We start from the raw sequence: 25,460 nt of genomic DNA, 5'->3' as shown, positions 1-25,460 counted from the left end.
ATTTTCTCGATAACCGAGATATCGATGGAATCGTTTGGCGCGCGATACAAATGCGCGAATTTCGCCTACCAAAACTTATCGCATCGGTAACGGTACGGAGAACCGGTTTTCCACTCTAGTCACAACCACGTGTCTATTCTCGTCACTCGTAGAAAAACTCGTAATGATTCGCGGTCGAAAGATGCTCGACAAAAACCAACTCGCCTCTGATCGGCCTTAGATCGATACGATCGAGGAAAAAAAAAAAAGAATTAAACTTTCGAATCTTTAATTAGACTCACAGTCGATTTCTAATCGATCGTTGAGAGGGAAGTGTGGATTTTAAAAGTAACGCGCGCGCTATACGATCAGCGTTTATTATATTTAATCGTAAATTCATCGACGATCCGATATTCGTTGCACGTTTCGATTCGATGACCAAATGAATATTAGGTAGATACGCGACACGAAAAACTGATTATTAATTTTATTCGAGATTTTATTTTTTTCTCTTTTTGTTTGGTTTTTGTTGAATTAATTCAATTTAACGTGTTTAAAACGAATTAAAATAAATCCTTTTTTTTTTTTTAGAAGTAATTTGAAATACAAAAATGTACATATTAACGTGTAAAAATATGTAAAATATTTAAATATTTAAAGTAATGATATATTTAAGAATAATGATGACATTAATTTTTATTTAAATTCTATTTAATCATAGACCATATTTATGAAAATATTAATTTGCATCACAGTTTAATTATAATAATTACATGATAATAGCGTGCATAATTACAACGTACATAATTACAATATAATGATACTAATTTTCGAAAGATAAGAAATTACGTTCAATTTACGTTATCGTTAGGAACTTTCGTAAAAAATGTTCTTAAATAGATATTTTAGAAACCTATAAAATAATAATAAAAAGTTTCATAGAGAAAGAATATTTATTATATAAGAAGTATTTACTATATACTATTCGATTGAAAAAGAAGAATGAAAAACTTTTTAATAGAAAATTTGTATTTCTATATTTTATAAATTCCAAGAATCGAAACTTTTAGTTTTCGAAAACTTCTTTCCTTCTGTTTTCTCATTGAAACTTATAAGTGAAAATTTTTTTTTTAAACCAAATCCACTTCATATTCGAATGTTTCGAACTTATGAGATCGATTCAAACTAAGTAAAAAATAAAACAACTTCGCAAAAATTGACATATATTTATTAAATTATATAAAGATCTGTCTTGCTTGCATCTTGAACCAAATCTTTTAAATTAAATAAACAGCCATCATTTTTGTACACCAACCTTTCCAATCTGTACTAAACTGTACGAAACCTCTAAAATTTTCTTCACACTTTCCCTTTTCCACTTCTCTGTAGAATCGACCTATAACATACCTCCCATATACCGATATATCAACACTCTTTACGACTCTTTACACGTGAAATTAGAGCGCATACCTAGTATTTAATCGCGAGAAACAGCGAGAATCGTAAAGTGTGCGCTATCATTTTAGACTAATTCGAGAAAGAGAGAGAGAGAGAGAGAGAGAGAGAGAGAGAGAGAGAGAGAGAGAGAGAGAGAAAGGGATAAACGCGTATGTATGTAAATAGAGCAGAGAAGGTCGAGCGGGGCAAGGGAGCACTCGTACAGTCATCGAGCTGGTCGGCAAGGTGGAAAGGCGTGCGACGCGTGTCCCAGACGGACGGCGCGCCGTATCAAAGGATATTTGCCCTGTCAACAACGCGCGGCTTTATGTGGAAACACCACCGCGTCTAAAAGGGAAAAAAAAAAGAAAAAAAGAAAAAAAAAAAAAACGATTACTCGGGCCAAGATAATAGTAATGGCCGTTATTACTTCGCTCTATTATTTTACGATCCAACGTCGCCCCGGGATCGATACGATATCTCATGCTCTCCTCTCTTTCGGAATCGATCCGCAAACACGCTACGTATTATTCGCCCGAGAGAAAATTAATTTCTCGATTATACTTCGAATCGAGGTAATTGCTTATCTGGGTCGATCTTGCGGGATTTGGCAATAGATCGATCGTCAGATAGATCGCGGATGTTTATGAAAATTTATGAAATGAATTGGAATATTCGTAGAAAAATGAAATGAATTCAAAGGATCCTTTGAAGAGTAAGATGATAACATTTTTTTTTATCTCTCTTTGAACGTGATCATAATAATTTTATCTTGCACAAACATTCTAATAGTGTATTAATTATTAGGTATATCGGTTTATTGGCTGTTTCTGTCTAAATATGATAAAAATATACGTCTGTATGAAATAGAAATTACGTTGATGGAATAACATTCATAGAACGTATAGTTATGATTATTAATCAAACGTGTGTCGGATTATTGGATTCCGGATTAATGGAATTTTAATAGAAACTGTAAATATTCGAGAGATTTATCGTCCATTAAATTTACCACAAACTTGATGCGGTAAACACCATCGCTATATTCAAATCGCGCATTCAAATCATCCTTCCTCCAGAATAATAAGAAGAAATATTAATCTCTCTTTAACACCAATAATTTTATCTCTATTATTTCCATATTAATCAGCTAACTTCACTGACGAACCGAGAATACTCTCTCTCTTTCCATCGACGAGAAAACACGAAAAATCCTACTCCGAACGTATCGTTGGAGCTCGTGAAAAAAATTTTCACAGACGCGGCGCCAAATTCAAAAACGAAGACAACAACGATGCAAGATAATAATAAAAATCGTCGATGGTAACCAAAAAAAAAAAAAAAACAAATGGAAAATATGATCTCACCTGCATCTGCAACCAGGAGTAATCGATGTAGGTGGTGGTGGCGGTCGCCGCGGCGGTAACAGCGCCGACCACGTTCGAGGCGGAGGATATCTGCTGCCAGTTGTCCTGACCGGTACAACCGAGTACCGGCAATCCGTCGGGTTGACCCCGATCCGGTACTATCTGATCGGCATACTGATAGGGTTGCTGGATCGTCGGCTGTCCGCCGGAGGGCAAACTCGCTGGATGAGGGTGCTGGGCCCCCGAGCCGGCACTGGCGGGCAAACAGCACACGCTCACGTCCATCCGTGGTGGCGGAGAATCGTAGAAACGTTGCTTCTCCGGCTCTAACTCTAGCTCCAACACCGACTCCAACTCTTGCACCGACCTCGAAATCTTCCCCGTTCCCAACTTTGAACACGATTCCGTCTCTGACTTTGCCTCTAACTGCTCCCAAATTGGCCTCACCACGTCCAACAACCCCCTTCGAACCATCCAATTTTCAAAATGATTCTCGTCCTCTTCGATTCGAGTCCTTTCACGATTCAACGACACCAACGCGGGCGCTACTTTTCTTTTTTTTTTTTTTATCTTTAAATATCCGTTTCGCTCCTCCTTCCTCCTTTTCTTATCGACCCTGCCCACGACGACCCTATCCACTCTCGCTATCGAATTTAGTCTTACCTGGGACCTCGCTACGATCCCAGCATAGAAAATCCTCCTTCTTCTTTTTCCCTCGTCTCCCGACCGATAACGAAGAATCGGCGAAACGAGAAGGTGGCTCTATCCCCACCTCGTCCTATCAAATTATCTTCTTTCTTCCACGATTCTTCCACGCCGTCCGGAATATCTGTCAGTCTAATTACCCTTGCCCCTTCCTTCTTCCGGACGAGCATGCTCCGCAATTATTATGAGTCGAATTTCGAATTCCGTTCTTCCGGATTCCACCGGATCGCGAAGCGGTCCAGTTGTGGATCGTCGAACTTCTTCGGCCAAAACGCAAACTTCACCCTTCTTTCTTCCTCTACATTGAATGGGATACGCGATCGTTGCGACTCGCTTCGAATCGAACAGCCGAACGATCGTTTCGAGCAATAAAACGAGTGATCATTTTTCGCGATACTTTTCGTTTCTATTGCGCCATCGATCGACGAGGGGGTGAGAGAGGCAACTCGTCGTTGATCTCAAAATCTCCACGATGTCATATCTTCTTTTCTTTTTTTTTTCTAATCCTCTTTGAAACTCGTGAAAGGGGAGAGAATCTTAGGATTCTCGAATCGAGGAATATTAATTCTATTATTTGATTTGAAAGTAGAGAGCAAATGTGGCGCGTCCCAGAAGCAACGAGTAATCGTATCGAGCTACTCCGAAAAATTCCATGTTTTCTTCTCAAAAAAAAAAAAAAAAAAGAAAACGGAGAAAATTCTTGCGACGTTTCTTCGTCAAAATTTTTCACCGTGCATTCCGTATCTTCTTCCCTTTCTCTCTCTCTCTCTCTCTCTCTCTCTCTCTCTCTCTCTCTCTCTCTCCTTCTTTTTCTTTCTCTCTCTTTTTTACGTGATACGAGAGATCGTTTATTATTTTTTTTTAATCGATCAATCGCGGTTTCAATCGAAGAATTGCAACATCGATGAAATCCGAGTTTCCACAATTTATTAGCACACGTAATCGGGCGTCATGCTTTCCGAGAGAAACGAAAACGTCGTCGACCTGCCGCTGTTCTTTCCAACGCTAAGGTACAGCGGCAGGTTTCGCGACGATAGCAAAACATTGAACGCACTTGCGATCCGTCGACTAACTAATATTCTTATCGATCGATCGACTTATCGATGAGCAATTTGTCCGTTTTAATAACACAATAATTTTCTGTTCACAGTTGCGGATCACGAATCACGGTATCGTTCACGGTCACCATACATCGACGATCAAATCGATCGATCGCATATCGAGATCGGTCGCGATATCTCTTCCCCCTTTTCGATACTCCTTCTCGAGCCACGTTTCCTCTTCCAAATTCTTGCCGTTATCGTCGTGGCGGCATGACATTCGTGTACGTCCGTCGAGGTTTCAAAAACGTGGGGATAATAATCGGGCCGCTCGACACGAAATGACAAGTAGATCATCGACGTTGCAAATCGAATCGAACAACACTCGAAAAGTATATTGTATCAATATATGCCGCACTTGTGCACGAACAATTCGAAACTTATTTGCAAATTATCCTCGGGAAAAGATACGTAAAATCACTATGATACGACGAGGCGAATTACAGGGAACGAAACATTTGCGGGTCGATCGCAAATTATCGACGAGAACAGTCCGATACGGTCGAGCCTTATCACAAGCACCGTCGACGCATGACAACCAGGCGCTCGTAGTAACGATACGCGAACCGCGTAGAAGGAAGAGGAAGAGGTGGAGAATGCGACAGCGTAGGAGAGGGAAAACGAGCAGCAGGAGGAGGAAACGGAGGTGGAGATGAAGCTGGAGGTGAAGGTGGAGGTGGTAGTGATGGAGGTAATGGAGGTGGTGGTGGTGGTGATGGTGGTGGTGGTGGTGGTGGTGGTGGTGGTGGTGAGGTAGGGGAAGGAGAAAACGGAAGAATCGAAGGTCGGTGCTATGCAATCACCGAAAACTAGAGGGTAATCTCGAGATGGAGTAGTAATTACCCTTTCGAACTGTTCGTGTCAAAAATTGATAATAAAATGCAACCGATTATCACACCGACGAAATTACAACGAATATGCATCGATATACATCTGATATAACTAATAATACTAATAATATTCGAAATAATCTATCGTGATTATCTTTTTATGCAATGTCTCTATAATTAACAGAAGAGCGATAATATAAAAATAAATTGAGAATGAAACTAGAAGAAACGATCAAGGTGGATGCAAATGATAAGGAGAAAATGATAGACCCGGAAACAGCGATAAGAACATCGAAATGGTCTAAGGCAGAATGTTACCAGTAGTGATGATGTGATATAGCGTAATGTGGTGTGACGGTGGCAATAGCAATAATAATAATGATAATAATAATAGTAATAATAGTAATAATAGTAGTAGTAGTAGTAATAATAATAATAATAATAATAATAATAATAATAATAATAATAGCACTAACGATAATAACAGAAAAAAACACGAGCAAGCAGAGCGACGACAAACAATAGCGGATCCAAGGCAGCAATGGGGTAAATGATGGCGCCGATAGTGGTAGTTTCAGAAGCCAGTAGAAGAGGTGGTGGAAAGATTGTAATAGTGGTGAAGGTGAGAGGGTGGTGAACGCAACTGGTGCTCGTGACGCGATCGTGGTGCACCCGTGGCATCGCATACGCGCATGCGCGAATGCGTGTCGTCAAGGCAACGGTTCCGGAGTAACTGCCCGGTGAACGCAGCCCTCCACAGACCATGCTCCTGGCTCTCTCCTCCTCTCGCTTTCGGCTCTTCTCTCTATCTCTTCTCCCCTCCCGCGACCCAACGTTACTCGATCTCTGTTTTTGTCGTCAACACGCTCGCTCGTTTTCCCTGTTTCTTTACCCTCGCATCAACTTTTGCCTTTTGCTTATGGCTGGTTCACGCCCAAGGCGCGACCGATTCCAACTGTCTAGGTGGCCATCAAACACGCCCCCCCCTCCCATTCTCTCCCTCTCTATCTGTTCGTTCGTTCATCATTGTCGAACCAATGAACACTTCTTTCTCTACATCCTTACATGTATCCGCCCCCTTTATCGTTCCAACTTTTCTCTCATTCTTGCAGTTTCCGTGTATATCGCGCGCACTCGTTTTCCATTTCACTTGAATCAAGAGCGTGATTATTCTAATTCAACTGTCAACGATTTTCTCACCATTATTTACCGATCGCGTTCTCCTCTTTACTGCGTGTTATTTATTGCGATAATTCGATCTTTCATTGCCGTTCAGTCAAAAATTATTTGGCTAGTATGAACAGAAACAAAACAGATATTTTCAATATCGTGATAATTCTTATCATTTATTAACGATGATGAAATATTTCCTATTCACAATTGATTTCGAATTTAATAAAAATAATTCTAGATTCTAAAATGAAGGCGGGTGTACAGTAGAGAAATTGTTCTTTTATCTCTTCGAGTCCCGTTGCGCTCCTTACAGTCGCGCGATCCTTTGGTGTCTCTCCATCTCCTTCTCTCGATCTTCCTCGTTAGAGAACGGGAACGGCCATAGCCATTCCGCCAACGCTTGTCTGACGTCATCGCACTAAGGCTACTAACGTGTCTCATCTCGTCTCGTCTCTTGTTGCGTTGTATACGATCCGTTGTGTGTCCATTCTTGCAAGTTTTGATGTTCCAAAAAATATTCTTTAATATTGCTTATAATATATAAGAGCAAAAAAAAGAAAAAAAACGTCGTTTCCTTTCCAATTCGTTCCAATTTCGTTCATCTATAGATACTTAAGAAAAAGAAAGAAAGAAAGAAAATATCTCGATGATCCATCGATAATAAGAAAAAAGAATGATTTGATACAGAGCTATGATAAAGAAAATTCTTTGATCTGAAATTGTCAACGCTGAATCTGAAATCCCATTAAATTTGGTGAAGAGGGCAAAACGAAATATGTAGTAGGACTACTTATATGCAGCAACAGGCATCTCGAATCTCTCCCCTCCCACGGAACCAAGAGATTCCCTTTCTCTTTAGATTGTGAAACGATTTTCTATCGTGGCGCTTTAGCTTTGCGGATTTATTATATATGCAACGGGTTACGCAAATTACGACAAAGTGCAAATATTTCACATGACCTGCACCTGCATGACTCCCCTTTCTACGCGCGATCATTTAAACCAAGCGGACACGTAAATTGCAATCAGCAATCATCTCGCACCATGAATCTTTACAAATCGTTTTTTGCATTGTAAATACGAGAACAATATCTAAATTTGAACATTCAATCAATATTTAATAAAGTTTAAATGAATTTTTCCTTGTTTTTTTTTTTTTTTGAAATATATATACTTATAGATATGTATAAGTCGAGAGAATTCATCAATTTCGATCGATAATTGCCCGATTTATTACGTTCAAATTAATCGCTCATTTCAAATCGACCTCCATTCCAGAATCATGATTCACCTTTCATCCTTCTCTTCCTCTTTTCTTGTGTCCTCAATATATGTAGCCAGTGAAGCGCAAAAATCAAATACGCAAGAGTTACGTATTTATATGTGATTAAATAGATTAAATGAATACTAAGAAATTATTTCGACAATGCATGTATATTTAAACAATTTTAACAAATTTTTTTATTAAATAATTAATTTAAATAAAAATTTTGAAAATTAAAAAACGGAGAACAGTTTTTTTTTATTGCAGTGTAATATCGAGATAATTTCTCTATCAACGTTTGTATCGCTAGTCATTTTGTATAATTTTATCAAGAACAAACTAACAAAATTATATTGAAAAAGACTGATAGATCTTGAATAAGTAACTGAACTTCAAATAACTGTAAAGTATTAAAAGATAACAGAAAAAAAAAGAAAAGAAAAAAGAGAAAATCAGAAACGATAATAAACGCATAATAAGATACAAAGAAGAAAAAATTCGAAAAAATGTGGTGAGATCAATGAATAAGCATATTGATAAATAATTCGCAAGATTATATAAGCCTTTATACATATGTAATATGTATACATACATACATATAATAAAAGTTGGATAATAATTATCAGGATGATCTCTAACATAAGTGGCCAATAATCATCCCCATCATTGAAAATGATTTTCCTTGATACATCACAAAAGAAACTTGATATGTTTATTTTAACTTTTGGATCTCTTTTCTTTTCATCGAGTCTCCTTTTCTATATTTGACAAAGGGAATTTTGAATACTGGTCAAGCTATAATCGGAATTAAGATTCCGTTATTTCATAAATGCTCCGTTTGGGTTTTGATTTTCGAATACTTATTCAATTTTTACTGTATTTGTTGTAGTAGTATATATTGAGCTAGAATTCTGTGTTGCATCACAAACGAGACCCCCCACTATTAGGTACGGAAGCAACGCTACTTATGAATGGGAGTATTCGCCCATTGGCCGTCTTCGATAGCCAATGGCTGGCTACATGCAGCCCTCTGCGCGATTCTCAGTGAACTCGTGATCGTACGAATTCTCGTAGATTAACGATTTGTTAGATTAATTTACTAATAATACATGCTATTAATAATACACTAATAATATATGTTTACAAATATAATAACGTTTTGATTAAATGATTCTCAGTTACATTATTACATTACAGTAATATCTACATGGAAATCATGAGAATGAATATCAAAAGATAGAGAAAATTCGAAAATTGTTCATTGAATTAAAATTAAAAAAATTAGTAGAAAGATTTTTGCTTATACAAAAAGTGATGCAAATCAATTTTTCATTATATTTTCAAGAATTGAAAATAATATTAAACTAATATATTTATATATTTCATTCTTATAAGTAATTGTATTGATTTATGAGTATTTACATATTCTTATTATATTTCTTCTTTGTAAGAACACTTTTCTTTAAAATAGTAATAATTATCATTCGATAAATCGTAATATATAATTTTTTTACCGAACATTCTATATTATGTTTAATGAAAATGTTTTATACATTCTCAAATATTGGAGTATAAATTTATTTATCTTTAATAAGTTAAAAAATAAAAGCTTTGCATTTTTATTGTGTTTAAATTATTTGTTCTTATTGTTCATTAAATATATTATTATTAAAATTTTTCAATTTTTTGTTTTCTTGCAAAGGAAAAAAATGTAATTATAAATTCGTAATTATAAAACAATATTTAAAATAAATAAATAATATTTTATCGATCTTTTCTAGTTTTATGATCAAAATATCAATATATTGCTGCTTAACAAGATATATTGTCGCTTTGAATATAATAATAAGAATAAACAAAGTGAATTTCCAATTCTTTTTTTCATTTATTTTCTTTTTTATTATTCGTACTTTTTATTTTTCATACTTAGATTTCATAATAAAAAAATAAATAAATATGAAAACAATTATCAACTATATAAGAATAAATATGATGATTACAAAGATTGAGCTTATCAAACTTATATTCTTTTATTTCATAATTATCTTTACTTTTTTCTATTCGGACTTATGTTTTTCAATTGCTTTTCAATGCTAGAATTGACATTTGTAACAGCATAATCTTCAAATGGTATATTATATTTCTTCTCTTATTTATATTTTTTCGATATATAAAATCATTCACATCTAAAAACTTATTGAGGAGATCGAGTAATCTCTACATTAATTAACTATTTTAATTAAAATTAATAGCTTTTTTTTTATAATTTAAGAAATTATACATATCTTTGTTATATACATAAAAAATAATATTTTAGAAGTAGAATTTTTTCCATAATTTTTCATTTTATACATAATTATTTTATACATAAATTTGCATTTATGTATAAATATGTACACATATATACACATATATACACATAAACAACAATTGTTTTCTATTTCATCTGCAATTATTGCGATAATCAGAATACAATTCGTTTACATTCGTTTTCGAATACAATTTATTTTATTCAATTCTTTTATATATATTTGAAATAAAAAAATAATGAAATTTTATAATAAATTAGAAAAAAATATCCGAACAATATATCCATGATATATGATATAATATATCACATACATTAATAATATATTTATTAATTCGATTCTAAAACATAAAAGAAAATGAAATACATGGTTTTTTAATTATATTATTACAATTTTTGTCATAAAATTAATAAATAACTAATAAAAATATCTACTTTGATGGAAATCAACATATTAATTTTGTTAAGCTAATATTAAGCTTAAAATATACATTAATAAATAAACAAACGCGTCATAATTTAATTTTATTATGTTATTAATTTTAATGATAATATATAAAAAATTTAACATAATATTTCATATTAATTTTATTATTTATATCAAAATTAAGAAACAAAAAACGATAGATCTATAAAAATAGCTCATGTTTTATATAAAAAAAAATATTAAAAATATCATAAGATAAAAAATTGTTACGAAATTATGAAAAATGCATCATAAAAATTTACATCATAAATTAAATTAATCTTACATTTGTAATATTTACTTTTACATTTACAATAAACTATTACAATAAACTATTATGTGACAATATATAAGTATTATATATATATTATAGTAATATATATTATAAGTATATTAAGTAAATATTTCAAACATGCAATTTATTATTTAATTCTAAATACAATTTATTCATATTGTTACATATGCTTATTAATGAATTATAGATATAATATTTATTTCAAATATAAACACCAGCTTTCAAAATGTTTTGAAAAATACAAAAAAAATTTTTGCAAAAAAAAATTTAACATAAAAAAAAATTGATGAAAAAATTTTATGAATTTTAATATATTTATTTGTGTTGCTATTTTTACTACCAAAACTTTTATTAAAAGTTAATTTAAAAATACACATGTTCAACTCCAAATATTTTTTTCATCGAATTCTCCTTCAGGAATTGCTGATTCTTTTGGAAGTTTATTCTGTTGACTTTCCAATAATTTTGATGTTTGCGTTACTTTATATCTATAAATGAAATTAAAATAAGAACAATAATATTTTATAAAATTGAAAAAGAGATTATACATATAAAATAATATATATATAATAAAAATTTAACAATTATTAAGAAAGAATAAAATTAAAAAAATACAAAAGTAATTTATTTCTTTATTTAATTGATTAAAAATTAATTTATACTTTTCAATATCATCAAATTGATTCTTCATTTCTTGTTTTCTGTGTTGAATCCATAAATCATCATATGTCACACGCTTCTTCTGCTTTTCTTGAGATTCATTTTTTAATTCATCTTGTAAATTATCAGTTGCATCATAAAATTCATTTGCTTCAAATATAATTTAAAAATTTAATTATTGAAAAAAAATAGTCAAGTTATTTCTTTAATAAACTTACTATTGCTCTCAAATTGCGTATCAAGATTATCCCATACTGATTTTTCTTCTGTTACATTATCAAAATATATAGGATATTTTTCTTGATCTTGATGACCAAAGCTATCAATATCATCAGTATTTTGCAATTGTCTTCTAAATATTCAAATTATTTCAAATTACTTTACTAACTAATTAAAAAATAAATATTATACAATATATTATAAAAATAAATAATACCTTCTCTCATTAGAATTAATTAATGGTTGTGATGTACCAAATGCTTTCTGATAACATACAGGTGTATATGTCAATTTGCCAAATAAATACATTGACATACCTACAAATGTTGTCAAAATAGGTCTACTCATACCCGAAGCTTTAGGTAATATCAAATATGTTACTAATGAACTTAAAAATGAATAAGGAAGAGCAGATTTAAAAACAGCCTCTGTCTTCATACAATCTTGAAAAATCGTCATAGTTTCTGGTGTTGCATTAGGAATCTACAATTAATCAATAACTTTTTATTCTAATTTTAAACAATTTTCCTTTCTTTCTACAATTTAATATCAAAAAAATATTGTTTTTAAATACTATAAATATAATATGTATAAATATATTATTATAAGCATAATATATGATGAGTAAACTTAATTACCATTTCCTGAAAAAGTTCTATTTCGTTTTTCTCCTTTTGTTGATACATTATGCACAATTTGTGCGATATTAGCGAACATTAAGGTTACTTATATATTTTCGTATAACCTTACTAGAAGATCTTAAAGCTTCAAGCATATTCATATAGAAGATCAGATGACTAACCTTTCATGTATTTAATGATTTAAAGCTTATATATTAATAATGCCGTTTAATAAAAATAATAGACTATTTCAATGTACATTACCTCTTATATACATCTCGTATTCTATAAAAATAATCTATTATAATAATTTTTTTAGCAAATTCAATACAATATAATATGCTATTAATACATTTTAAATGGAGCGGGAAATTTTAAATACTATCCTATTTACTAAATTTAATAAATAAAGATAAAACTATAACAATTCGTTAATATTTATATAATTAAAATAACTAGACTTCATTATTTAATTTTCAATATATTTATTTAATAGTAAATCTTTAAATTATATATCGTAAATATATAATTATAATATTTAAAAAATTTTGTTGCCTGCTTAAGTCAAAACAATTCATTAATTCAAAATTAAATTTTATAAATATAAAAATAATATATATAATAATAATAAAATAATATATAAAAATAAAATAAATTAAAATCATTTTTTTTTATATTTATTTTATATTTATTCTCTTATTTATTTCTATATAAAATATGTAATTTATTAAGAAAAGATAGTATACACTCACATTGTACAATATAAATAAATATAATACAGAATATATTGATTTTTTTAAATACTGTTAAATATTGCATAGTTGTTAGAAAAATGATATAATTCAAAATTTGCACTTATTAAATTATTAATATAGAAAAAACCATTATTATTTTTTATTTTAATAGTAAAATGCTGTAAATATCTTTGCAAATCATAAACTTTCAATTTGATACTTTGATATGATATGATATATGAATTTTATTTTATTTTATTTTATTTTATTTATATTTAATTTATATTTAAATAAAATAAAATTATATTCATATGTCACAAAAATATAAAAAAATATATAAATATATTTTTTATAAATACATATCAAATTTATTATTCTTTCTTATATAATTTTTCTAAAAATATGGAATTTTTAAACATTATTTAATTTATATATATATATAATTATGTATATAATAATATATATATTATATTATATTAAAATTTAGCAATTTTATATATTAATAAAATATACTAATATACTATTATTATACATTATACATTATTATATATTGTACATTATTGATTACATTTGAATATCATATTAAAAATTATTAAAATGTAAAATAATTATTAAGTGTTAATTTAAACTTACTAATAATTATTAAATATAATATTAAAATTTATGGTATTTTAGAGCTTTTCTCTTTTAATTATATGTAAAATTATTTTTAAACATGTTTACATCTTTTGACAATTCAAATTCATATTTTGAATATTTTCACAATTCTATTTCAAATATATATTTATGATATGTATAGCATAAAATACTTTATTTGCATTTAAGTGTTAATTTAATAAGTATGGAAACTTACATTATATGTATCTATATATATATATATATATATATACATATATATATATATATATATATTTGCTTATTGCACTTGCAAGAAAAATATTCCGTATTCTTTGCTCTATATATATATATATCATTATAATATATAAATAAATATATTAATATAAAAATATAAATTATAAAATATATATTTGAAGAATAATAATTAAACTAATAATCAATAGTATAATTGCTAAAAATTATATATTTTAATATATTTACACAAGAAATTTATTTTAATTTATGTCAAAATAATATTTAAGTCAAAAATTAAATTACCATAATTATTAGTTTATGTTTAAATTTTTCTTATAATTTATTTTGCAACATTATATAATATATAATAATAATATATAATAATAATAATATTTTTACAAATTTATATTTACAAATTTTTCTTTAAAAAAACATTAAATACATATATATTTTACATATCATTTTACATATATATATAATTATATAATATATATATTATATCTATTTTAAATATATTATTTATAAGGATTTTTCTCTTAAAAATTTTCCATTCCTATTTGTGAGCAATATGAAAATATGTATCATAATGTATTTTGTAACTTATTGAGAAGAGGGAGTAGTGCTAATGAGCCTCTAATATCTAGTATAAAAGAATGCTTGCTTTAAAATCAAGACATTGTTGAAAATGTTGTGTAACAGTGAAATTGATCGAAGTTTTAAAACTTTTCAAATGTTGTATTTAATATTGTTTTTATTTAATATATGTATACAATTAAGTATAACATTATCTGTATCTAATATGAATTATAATACAACAGCTATGTTAGCAAATGAATCATCATCATCAAATAATTCAATTGGTGATAATTTGTAAGAATATTTTATAATCTTAACATTCTTAAACAAACATATATGTATATATTTATCCAAATTTTATAATCTTTTTTTTTTTGTTTATATTTTGCAGATATGTTATAAAAGCAATGGTATATGAAATTGGTATATTAACAGATGCAGATAATACAACTAATAATACTGAAAGGTAATATTTGAATGATATTTTTCATCTTAGAGGACATCATCTCAAATTTTTAGAAATGATGCAAAATAAAACTATCTTCCTATTTTAATTTTAATTTTATATCATATATTAATTATATTTTACTCAAAATATATACTTATATTAATTTATTTTTTCACAGACAGGAAGAAGTAAAACTTTCATTTTATAATCCTCCTAATGAAAACAATAAATCATAAATTGGACATTATTATTTAATATTATTAAATTAATTTCAATATAATTATTTTTTCAAAAAATAGATTTGAAAAAATGTGAACAATTTTTAAAATGAATATATATGTATTTGGCAAAATATAAACTTATATTCACTTAAATTAACAATACGTATTTGAATGAAACTTATATAACCAAATATATATATATATATATATATATATATATATATATATATATATATAAAACAAAAAATATAATAAGAAATATAATTTATTGTAAAAAGTTTTATATATTAATTGATATTTTGTTTTAATCCATATAATGTATGAATGAAATAAATACTTTTAAAAAAATTAAATTATATTTTTTTTGTAATTAAAATCATATATATAATTTTATTTAATATGAAATATTAAATTGAAATAATATGTATAATATATATTATTTCATTTAATTCATATATATATAAAATTACATATAACATAAAAAATATATTAGAATATATTATATATTTAATATATTAGTAGAATATCTTTGAAGTCGATTTTAAAGATTAAAATAGCAAAACACAAGTTGATGTAAAAAAAATTTAATTGAATATAAGATAGAAATAGAATGAAATCATCTCCATCATATTCTTATTTTTTCAATTTTAATGAAATTAAAATTCAATTTTTATTTGTTAAATAAATACAAATAAGTATCTTTATTCTTGATCTAAGTTTTTATTTTTAAATATACTATAATGTAATAAATTTTCTTCTTACATGGTTTATGATTGAATAAAGTATTATTTGGCCATGAGATGTCTCTGCGTATTGATGTAAATAGTGTTTATTGCATGTTCATAATAAACAATATGTGCATTTTTAAAAAATATATACAATTTTATATATACAAGATAAAATATAATAATAAATAAAGAATAATTGAATATAATATAATATAAATAAAATAAAAATAATTTAATTAAAAATTTGGAAAATACTAAATAATTTATATTTTTTACATACATATATGTGATGTTTATATTGTTAAAAATAAAATATAAAATAAAATATAAAAAAAATATAAATTGCAACATAAATTTATGTATTTGAATTCATTAATTACAATTCTATACAATTTAAAATTAAATTTTCTATTTTTATTTTTATTATATAAAAATTTTTATAAATATTATCAATTTCACGAATTGATTTATATAATTAATATTATTTTTAATAAAAATAATAAAAATTTAATATACAATATATAAATGAATATATTATAAGAAAAAAGTAGATGATAAATTTTATTTTTATTTTGAAGAAAATTAATAAAGAGTTATTTTTTTTATATATTTAATATGTTATTTAAATTATTATTACAAATTTGTGCTCAAAAAACACAACACATTAAATATTTTATTAGTAAAAAATATTTTCATACAAATAATGAAGAATTTATATTGAAGAATATATCTTTATCACGTTTAAAATACTTTCTTAAACAACAATGCTCAAATGTTTTAGAAGGATACACATGTTTTATAATAGATTGTCCTATATGTAATACTATAAAGACAAAATCAAAAATTTATATAAATAAAAATACAGGTACATGAATTTTAAAGTTAAAATAAAAATAATTTTATAATAAAATTTCATTTAAGAAATTAATTATAGGATTTTTTATATGTGATAAATGTAAATCCATGGGTTCCTGGAATATATTGGAAAAATTTTTATTCTTAAAAAAATCAAATGAAAATCTTAAGGAACTTGATATATTAAAAAATAAATGTAATTTAAAAGAAAATTATATAGAAAGATGGAAACATATAATAAGTGATTGTCAAAGCATACGAGATCTGTCTGCAGAAGAATACAATATTTTTCTAAATAATTTTTCATTTCCTGTAATGAAATAATAATTTCATTAAAATAATTTATAATTACATTATAAATTATAATTACATTAATAAATTAAATTTATATTTATTTTATATTGTTATTATATATTTATATTTATATTGTTAATTCTAAAAATATATTTTTTAAATAATTTTTTTATAGCATGTTTTACAAAAGGATATGTCACAGTTAAATTGTTTTTATAACAAAACAATCAGTGTAATATATTTTCCACTGATAGGCTTAAATACATCTATAGTTGGATATAAATTATTTTCAACTAAACCACAAAAGGAAGAAACAGTTCCTGCTTCTGAAGTTAGTGGATGTATTGAATATAGACGATATTATAGTAAAAATGATGGTACTGCTATAATTGTGAGCACAATAGATGATTTGCTAGCTATAATGTTAAAACAATCTGCAAATATAATTATATGTCTTCCATATAATTTAAGAAGTTTACCTCAACAATTGTTACCATATATGGAATCATTCAAAAAGTTAATTTTATGGTTTGGAAATGATGAAGTAAGTTGGTACACTGCTAGACATTTTGCAAAAAAGTTAAACGAGAAAAGATGTTATCTTATTAGACCAACAGATTTACAACCTCGACCAAAATTAGCTGCTGAAATGAATTATGATTTTAATGATATTTTAAAGAATGCTCAGCCTTTATGGCATAAAAGTATAATTTCCTTTCAAGATCTTAAAGAAGATATCTTAATTGATTTACAAAACAATGACAAAGTACAAGGAGTAAAATGGAAGCGATATACAACTTTAAATCGTATACTAAAAGGTCATAGAAGAGGTGAATTCACTATATTAACTGGGCCAACTGGTATAATATACAATATATAATATATGATAATATACAAATCAAGAATCTCATTTCTATGAATGAATTTTCTGTTTTTATTAGGAAGTGGTAAAACAACCTTTATGAGTGAATATTCTTTAGATTTAGCAATGCAAGGTGTCAATACATTATGGGGTAGTTTTGAAATAAGAAATGTAAGATTAATAAGAACAATGTTACAACAAATGGTAGGTGTACCTTTAAATGAAAATCTTGAAAATTTTGATGCATATGCAAATGCTTTTGAAAAATTGCCAATTTATTTCATGACATTTCATGGTGAACAAAATATAAAAATAGTAATGGATGTAAGTATAATTATAAATACAATTATAAAAATTAATTATTTTTTGTTTGAATTTAAAATTATGATACATTTTATTATATATGATATATTTATAGGCAGTTGAGCATGCAACATATGTACATGATATTGCTCATGTTGTAATTGATAACGTTCAATTTATGATGGGAATGACTAATGATTCAAAATATGTAGATAGGTATAGAATTATCATGTGGAAATGTATGTTTTATCTAAAATAATGTAATTGTTTTTTATCTAAAATAATTACATTAATAGATTTTGGAAGCAAGACAATATAATAGCAAAATTTAGAAATTTTGCTACTGTATACAATTGTCATGTAACAATGATAATACATCCACGAAAAGAACGTAGCGCTGAAGAATTGACAACATCATCGATTTTTGGAAGTGCAAAAGCAAGTCAAGAAGCAGATAATATACTAATTATTCAAGATAATAGACTTACGAGTATTCGAGGCAAAAAATATTTGCAAGTATGTAATATAAACAAAATCCACAGAAAATTATTTCAAATGTATTATTTTAAAATATCTGCTTATAGGTAGCTAAAAATAGATATAGCGGTGATTTAGGTATTATGGTATTGGATTTCGATAAATCAAGTCTTAGTTATGCAAAATTAAAAACTAAAGAAAAAAAAAATCTTAAACTAAAAGATGAATGAAGTAATAAAAAAATATGAAAAAAATATTGAATAAATATTATTTTTGAAAATGATTATATTTATTACACGTTTGATTTATTATGATCATTAAAAAAAATTATAAAATTTATTGGGATATAAATATTATAATCAAAAATTAATTTTTAATACGAAAAATTTTATGATACAATTCTTTAAATATAAAATATAAAATTTCATATAAATATAAAATACAAAATAAATTTTAAAATACATATTTTTTTTTATTTCTTATTTGAAAATTATTTTAAAAATTATTCTTTATTATGATTGTTAGAGTTGTCGGGAAAATCTGAATATTAAAAAAACAGAAAAAAAAATAAATAATATAATAATAATGGAAGAAATAATAATAGTGATTACTGATGGAACTTATGAGTGGATTTAGAAATGGAAATAAAAAAATAACAGATATTATATTTGTACTGCATTTTAGGTAAAACATAAACTTTATCTAAAAATAAATTTAAATGAAAAAAAATAAGAATTTTATTGTAGTTATTTTTATCTATTATCTTAACAATATTATTAATAATACCGATAAAGATATTAATAATCATAATTTCATTATTAAATTAAATTAAAAAATTATCTTATATTTTCGAAAAATTTGATAAATAATATATAAATTACTAATATTATTTTTTTAAAAAAAATCTATTTTTTGTTTATTAATTGCAATTTCGATATTTGGAATATTTTTCAGATTTAATAGAAATATTATAAAATTAGTTATTATCATTAAATAATTGCTATATTAAATAAAAATATATGACGTGATTAGTTTTCGCCAAAATGATTATATTTATTACACGTTTGATTTATTATGAAAAAAAATTATAAAATTTATTGGGATATAAATATTATAATCAAAGATTAATTTTTAATACAAAAAATTTTATGATATAATTCTTTAAATATGTAATATAGCAAAATTAAGCATTTTATTATATCAGTAATGATAATCTAATATTACATATTTTCTTGTCAAATTTTGCTACAGGGAAATAAACTATTTTGATGCTAGTATACAGTTCATCTGGCAACTCTATATCTGTTCATCTTCTATGGATAAACAAATACGGAGCATATGAAAATTATTTAAATAAAGTTTGCAGTTTGCAGCTTTACCGACAATCATGTCTTTAATGTGGGTGGTAAAATTTTATCAGAAGAAATTCAATGATTAATATAGTGAAAACATGAAAAAACGTGTATAGGACTCTTACTCATTTGTGTCTTTTATTATATTAGATAATTAATAACGATTAAAGATAAAATAAGATATTAAAGAATTTAAAAACAAAAATGAAATTAATAAATTTTATTAGTATTATTTTTGTATTTTCTATTATGTTTTTAGAAAATTCTAGCCATGATTTAAAAAAGCCAACTGTTTTAATAATTATTTTAGTACGTAATAAAGCACATACATTACCGTATTTCTTGACTTTTTTGGAACGATTGACTTATCCAAAGAAACGAATACATCTCTGGTAAGTATATATATATCATAACCTTTTTTTGATAAAGTTATAAAATAAAAGTTACAGAAATTATAATATATAGATGCTTAATATAATTAAAATTTAAGTTATTATCTTGATTATATCTAAGAAATTAAAATATAAATCTAATTTTTTAAGTTATAATATTAATAAAAAAAAAAAGAATAATTTGTTTTTCAACTATCATGAATCTTACATAAATTGATCTATAATACTTATTTTACTTAAATTATATTTTAATAAAATATATTTCGAATGAATCAATATAATAAAATTATTGATGAATATAATAAAATTATGAACAGCTAAATATAATTCATCAATAATATTTTAGATTATCATTGATTAAATTTTTTAATCATATTGAATTGTATCAAAAAATTGTAATTTCCCGCTGTAATAGATATTAATTGATGCGCAATCAACAGATGAAACATATTTATATTTTATATTTAAATTTTTATTTACCACCATAAACATATATTTTATTTTTTAACATTCATATATATTTTAAAATTCGCAAATTATTTATGAAAATTATTTTAATTAAAAATTTAAAATATATATATATATATATTTTTTAAAGGATACGTAGTGATAATAATATTGATAACTCAATTGAAATATTATCTGCATGGTTAAATAATGAAAGTAATAAGTACCATGGAATTCAAATAAATTTTGATGAAAAATCAAAAGGATTTGATGATGAGAACGGAATTACAAATTGGTCGGCGCAAAGATTTTTGCATGTGATTAATTTGCGCGAAGAAGCGCTTAAGGCGGGAAGAAATATGTGGGCAGATTTCATTTGGGTAAATAATTAATTTCTTTCTAATAAATTATTTTTAATGAAATATTAATCTTTTAATTTAAAATTTTTTTATTTTTTCAAATGTTTTTAAAACATTTATTATTGTATTATCAATTTTATTTTTTATTCAATTACAATTATTCAATTTCAGATGCTCGATGCGGATGTTTTTCTAACAAATCCAAATACTCTTGATGAATTAATCTTAAAGAATCAAATTGTAATTGCTCCATTGTTAAAATCTGATGGCTTATATAGCAATTTTTGGGCTGGAATGACTAGTGATTATTATTATTTAAGAACAAAAGAATATGAACCAATTTTGTTTCGAGAAAAAAAAGGATGTTTTAATGTACCTATGATTCATAGTGCGGTTCTTATAGATTTAAGAAAGCAGATTTCGGATCTTTTGACATATAATCCGAAAAAATTACATCAATATAACGGTCCTACTGACGATATAATAACGTTTGCTGTTGGTGCTAATAAAACTGGTAAATTAAAATTTTTCCTAAAATTAAATTTCATATTTTTTTCAATAATTTTTTTTACATTTATGTTAGGTGTGCCATTATTTATTTGTAATGATAATATTTATGGATTTATTATGGTTCCATTAGAAGAAGAAGAAACGATCGCCGAAGATTTACAAAGACTGACTAATATCAAAACAGAAATATTATGTAAGTTAAAAGTAATTTAATTTAAAATAGAAAATAACGAAAATAAAAATAAAAAAAAGTTATAATCTTATTCTATTCTTATCTTCATTTACCATAAAATTTTTATTTTTTTAGCCGATAATAATGATCTTCCATTGTCAATACATCTCAAAAAATTTGTACAATATCCTACTGATGATACATTACAAGTGGATAATATTTATATGATAAATCTTTTGAGAAGACCAGAAAGACGTAACAGGATGCACAAACTTTTTAAAGAACTTGGAATTCGAGTGGAAACACATGATGCTGTTGATGGTAGGTAAGTTATGGACACAGAAATAAATTTATAGATATTAAATTTATATATATATATATATTTATATTATATAAATATAAATATTAAATTATATAAATATAATATAAATTTATATTATATTTTATATATTTTTTGTAATATATATATATATATATATATTACAAAAAATATATAAAATATAATAAAATATATAAAAATATATATCTTTTAATATTGTAATATACATGTATATTATATATATATATATATAGAAAATAATTCTGTCATTATATGAAAACACTATTGTCAAAATATAATATTGTAATAATATATGTAATATAGCAATCATATTTTAATGTAATGTCGATGTTGAAACAATAGTATTTATATGTGAGAAACGAAAATATAAAAATATAAAAATATAAACAAATGTTGTCATCGAAAATATAGCGAAAAAAATTAACTAAATAGCAAATGTTTTAAAAAATTTTATCTTATAAATTATATTTTTTATTTAGGGCGTTAAATCAATCTATTCTTGAAAAAATGGGAATAAAAATAATGCCAGAATATACTGATCCCTATCATGATCGGTAAGTATATGATAAAAATTGAAAAATTGAAAAATTGAACTTAAATAATATAAAAAATTAATATTAAAATATCAAATTATAGCCCAATGACTATGGGTGAAATTGGTTGTTTTTTGAGTCATTATAATATTTGGAATAAGGTAATTATAAAATTCAAAAAATGAATTGTTTTAATCAAATTATATATAAAAATTATATTAAAAAATCGGAAAATTATTAGGTAATAGAAAATGATTTTAAAAGTGTCATTATCTTAGAAGATGATGTTCGGTTTGAACCATTTTTTTGTCAAAAGTTAAATTACATTTTAACAGAATTGAAAGATCTTCATTTAGAATGGGATTTAGTGTAAGTATTTAACATTTAAAAAATTTCATTTAATATTAATTAAATACCAATTTTATGTAAATTACAATATTTGATTTTGAATCAATGATTTTAATACCTTATATTAGTTATTTGGGAAGAAAAAAATTAGCAGAAAATATTGAACCTTGGATTGATGAATCAAAATATTTAGTACAAGCTGCTTATAGTTATTGGACATTAGGATATATTTTATCTGCAAGTGGTGCAAGGAAATTAATTGAAGCAATGCCATTAAAGCAATTGATACCTGTTGATGAATATCTTCCTATATTATCTGATGTTCATCCTAGGTAAATAAAAATTTAATAAAATACCTTTTATTATTTATTTATTATTTGCAATTTTCAAAATATATTTTTATTTATTTTTTAACTTTAATTGCAATATATATATTAAAACTATTTTTTTATATAGGAAAGATTGGAAAATATACTATCCAAAACGAAATTTAGTTATACTTTCTGCAAATCCTCTATTAATTTATCCAACACATTATACAGGTGAACAAGGATATGTAAGTGATACGGAAAATTCTACAATTATATTCGATCATCAAAATATAAATAAATCAAAACGAGAAGATTTATGAATAAAGATAAAGTGCCATAAACAAATGATAATGATGCTATAAAAAATATATTTGTCAATTTAAATTTTTTCTTTAATGGAAGAATTTACTTTCCATGACAACATTTATAATCATTTACATATTATATTAAAAAATATACCATATCATTTTATTAAAAATTTCAAATCATTATTAAAATCATTATTAAAAATTTTAATAATCTTTTAAATTTTTGTATTTAATTTAAATGATATTTTGTATTTTATTTAATTTGTTTTAATATATATGTATTATATACTATATGCAGTATAAATGTATGCATTTACATTTTTTATATGTTTATACTATAAAAAAATTTAAATTTTATCTATAGTAATGAATATTTTAATAATGAATGTTTTTTTAAATAATTATAATAAATTAACCATAATCATTATAGGATAATAAGCAATTTAAAACATAATACAATTAAAAATAAAATGAAATCCAATTTCATTTAAATGAAATTCAAATAAACAATCTATATATTAAGACAAAATTTAAATTGTGTTGAGATTGAAATTTGATTTAAAATAAAATTAAATTTTGAGTTGATGATTAATTATATTTGATATTTATAAATTCTAATCAAATGCTATTAAAAAATAAGATATTGTTCAAAAATAAAGTTTGATGTTTATTATATATGTGTCTATGTTTTTAAATAATTTTTTTTTTAAAAATACGAAATTATTGTTCAATAAAATATTCAATTTATTTTATATTTCAGATGTACTTATTCATTTTTAAAAAATGTAATTTTATTTAAAAAATGATTAACAATTTTTTTAATATAAACAATATAACCTCATATTTACCCGAAATTTATATATATACTTTATTATTTCAAATATTATTTAATTTATTACTTACATATAATTACATATAATTCATAAGATAATATTTAAATTAAACATTTTTTAAAACCAATAAACTAACACTACATCGTTATATTAATTATAACGTAATTATAACTACATGATACGCAATATTTATAAAGTTTGTATGTAAATAAATTTTATCAAATTTTTTAAATATTTTTTTTAAACGATCATTCTTAATTTAAAATTCTCTTTATATAATATTTTAAATTTAAATTTAAATTAATGAAATATTATTTAATAAATATTCAATTAAATTAATTATTAATTAATATTGATGAAATTCAAAAAATTATATTTATTAATTATATTTATAGAATAGATGTGATTTATAATAATATAAAATGTGATTTAATGACACATGTTATTTTACAAGTGAAACAAATATTTAAATAATATGAATCAATTTAAAATTATTTATTTTTATTCTGTTTTTTCTTAATATTCAAATAAATTTGATTAATTGTATTTGAGAGCATGTTTTAATAATAATAATGTTTCAAACTCCATAAATATATATAAATATAAATATTTATATAAATCATTACATGATTGACAATTATAATATATAATCATGATAATTAATCAATATAATTTATATTATAATTATATTTTATATAATATTAATAATTAAATAATATTAATAATATTAATAATTTATATTATAATTTATATAATTTTTTTCAAAATTTTTTATACTTTAC

The 25,460-nt window shown here is 25.0% G+C and overlaps 5 protein-coding genes across 7 annotated transcripts in view; 3 read left to right on the top strand and 2 right to left on the bottom strand.

Annotated features, from left to right (window-relative positions):
* Nucleotides 1–6,154, bottom strand: part of LOC122710788 (ras guanine nucleotide exchange factor P-like) — a 66,562-nt gene extending 60,408 nt beyond the window's left edge. The window contains exon 1 of one of the 2 annotated variants that reach the window (XM_043928891.1): nt 2,784–6,154. In XM_043928891.1, the coding sequence (XP_043784826.1) occupies nt 2,784–3,257 (474 nt within the window). In that variant the 5' untranslated portion in view covers nt 3,258–6,154. The remainder of the gene's footprint in view (nt 1–2,783) is intronic. The other variant, XM_043928892.1, reaches the window with a different exon arrangement.
* Nucleotides 6,155–11,206: 5,052 nt separating this feature from the next.
* LOC122710801 lies at nt 11,207–12,724 on the bottom strand. Its single transcript, XM_043928915.1, has 5 exons — nt 12,442–12,724; nt 12,021–12,286; nt 11,803–11,936; nt 11,587–11,734; nt 11,207–11,412 (listed from the first exon to the last, which is right to left on the bottom strand). Exons 1-5 carry the CDS (start codon nt 12,487–12,489, stop codon nt 11,304–11,306), a joined length of 705 nt encoding a protein of 234 aa, XP_043784850.1. The 5' UTR covers nt 12,490–12,724; the 3' UTR covers nt 11,207–11,303.
* A 1,861-nt stretch (nt 12,725–14,585) lies between these two features.
* On the top strand, nt 14,586–15,254 carry LOC122710800 (the record flags this gene model as incomplete). The annotated part of the gene is made up of 4 exons (XM_043928914.1): nt 14,586–14,597; nt 14,662–14,879; nt 14,977–15,051; nt 15,212–15,254. Coding segments are annotated over exons 1-4 (348 nt in total), but the record flags the coding sequence as incomplete, so codon positions are not given.
* A 1,343-nt stretch (nt 15,255–16,597) lies between these two features.
* On the top strand, nt 16,598–19,056 carry LOC122710813 (twinkle protein, mitochondrial). Its single transcript, XM_043928946.1, has 7 exons — nt 16,598–16,847; nt 16,917–17,149; nt 17,307–17,991; nt 18,073–18,317; nt 18,412–18,512; nt 18,593–18,812; nt 18,881–19,056. The coding sequence occupies exons 1-7, from the start codon at nt 16,598–16,600 to the stop codon at nt 19,001–19,003; spliced, it is 1,857 nt and encodes a 618-aa protein (XP_043784881.1). The 3' UTR covers nt 19,004–19,056.
* Nucleotides 19,057–20,009: 953 nt separating this feature from the next.
* On the top strand, nt 20,010–24,065 carry LOC122710814 (glycosyltransferase 25 family member). 2 transcript variants are annotated; one of them, XM_043928948.1, is made up of 10 exons: nt 20,010–20,517; nt 21,116–21,344; nt 21,495–21,837; nt 21,964–22,026; nt 22,141–22,330; nt 22,825–22,899; nt 22,982–23,039; nt 23,120–23,247; nt 23,355–23,558; nt 23,683–24,065. In XM_043928948.1, the coding sequence occupies exons 1-10, from the start codon at nt 20,330–20,332 to the stop codon at nt 23,855–23,857; spliced, it is 1,653 nt and encodes a 550-aa protein (XP_043784883.1). In that variant the 5' UTR covers nt 20,010–20,329; the 3' UTR covers nt 23,858–24,065. The 2 variants fall into 2 exon arrangements, with proteins under 2 accessions (XP_043784883.1, XP_043784882.1); XM_043928947.1 differs by having other exon boundaries at nt 21,907–22,026.
* The last annotated feature ends 1,395 nt before the right edge of the window (nt 24,066–25,460 follow it).

This window comes from Apis laboriosa, unplaced genomic scaffold, assembly GCF_014066325.1.
Source record: "Apis laboriosa isolate Shangri-la unplaced genomic scaffold, ASM1406632v1 scaffold152_cov153, whole genome shotgun sequence".
NCBI lineage: Eukaryota > Metazoa > Arthropoda > Insecta > Hymenoptera > Apidae > Apis > Apis laboriosa.
The sequence above is the reverse complement of the archived record's forward strand: the minus strand, read 5'-3'. Positions and strand labels throughout refer to the sequence as shown.

Bases quoted from the DNA above. Each gene is read 5' to 3' on its own strand.
- LOC122710801 (XM_043928915.1), bottom strand. From the start codon at position 12,489: ATGTATCAACAAAAGGAGAAAAACGAAATAGAACTTTTTCAGGAAATG. The intron at 12,287-12,441 runs GTAATTAAGTTT...GATTAATTGTAG, and splicing joins TAGAACTTTTTCAGGAAATG to ATTCCTAATGCAACACCAGA. The intron at 11,937-12,020 runs GTATTATTTATT...TTGAATATTTAG, and splicing joins ATTAATTCTAATGAGAGAAG to AAGACAATTGCAAAATACTG.
- LOC122710813 (XM_043928946.1), top strand. From the start codon at position 16,598: ATGTTATTTAAATTATTATTACAAATTTGTGCTCAAAAAACACAACAC. The intron at 17,992-18,072 runs GTATAATATACA...TGTTTTTATTAG, and splicing joins TATATTAACTGGGCCAACTG to GAAGTGGTAAAACAACCTTT. The intron at 18,513-18,592 runs GTATAGAATTAT...TTACATTAATAG, and splicing joins GATTCAAAATATGTAGATAG to ATTTTGGAAGCAAGACAATA.
- LOC122710814 (XM_043928947.1), top strand. From the start codon at position 20,330: ATGAAATTAATAAATTTTATTAGTATTATTTTTGTATTTTCTATTATG. The intron at 23,040-23,119 runs GTAATTATAAAA...GAAAATTATTAG, and splicing joins ATTATAATATTTGGAATAAG to GTAATAGAAAATGATTTTAA. The intron at 23,559-23,682 runs GTAAATAAAAAT...TTTTTTATATAG, and splicing joins TTATCTGATGTTCATCCTAG to GAAAGATTGGAAAATATACT.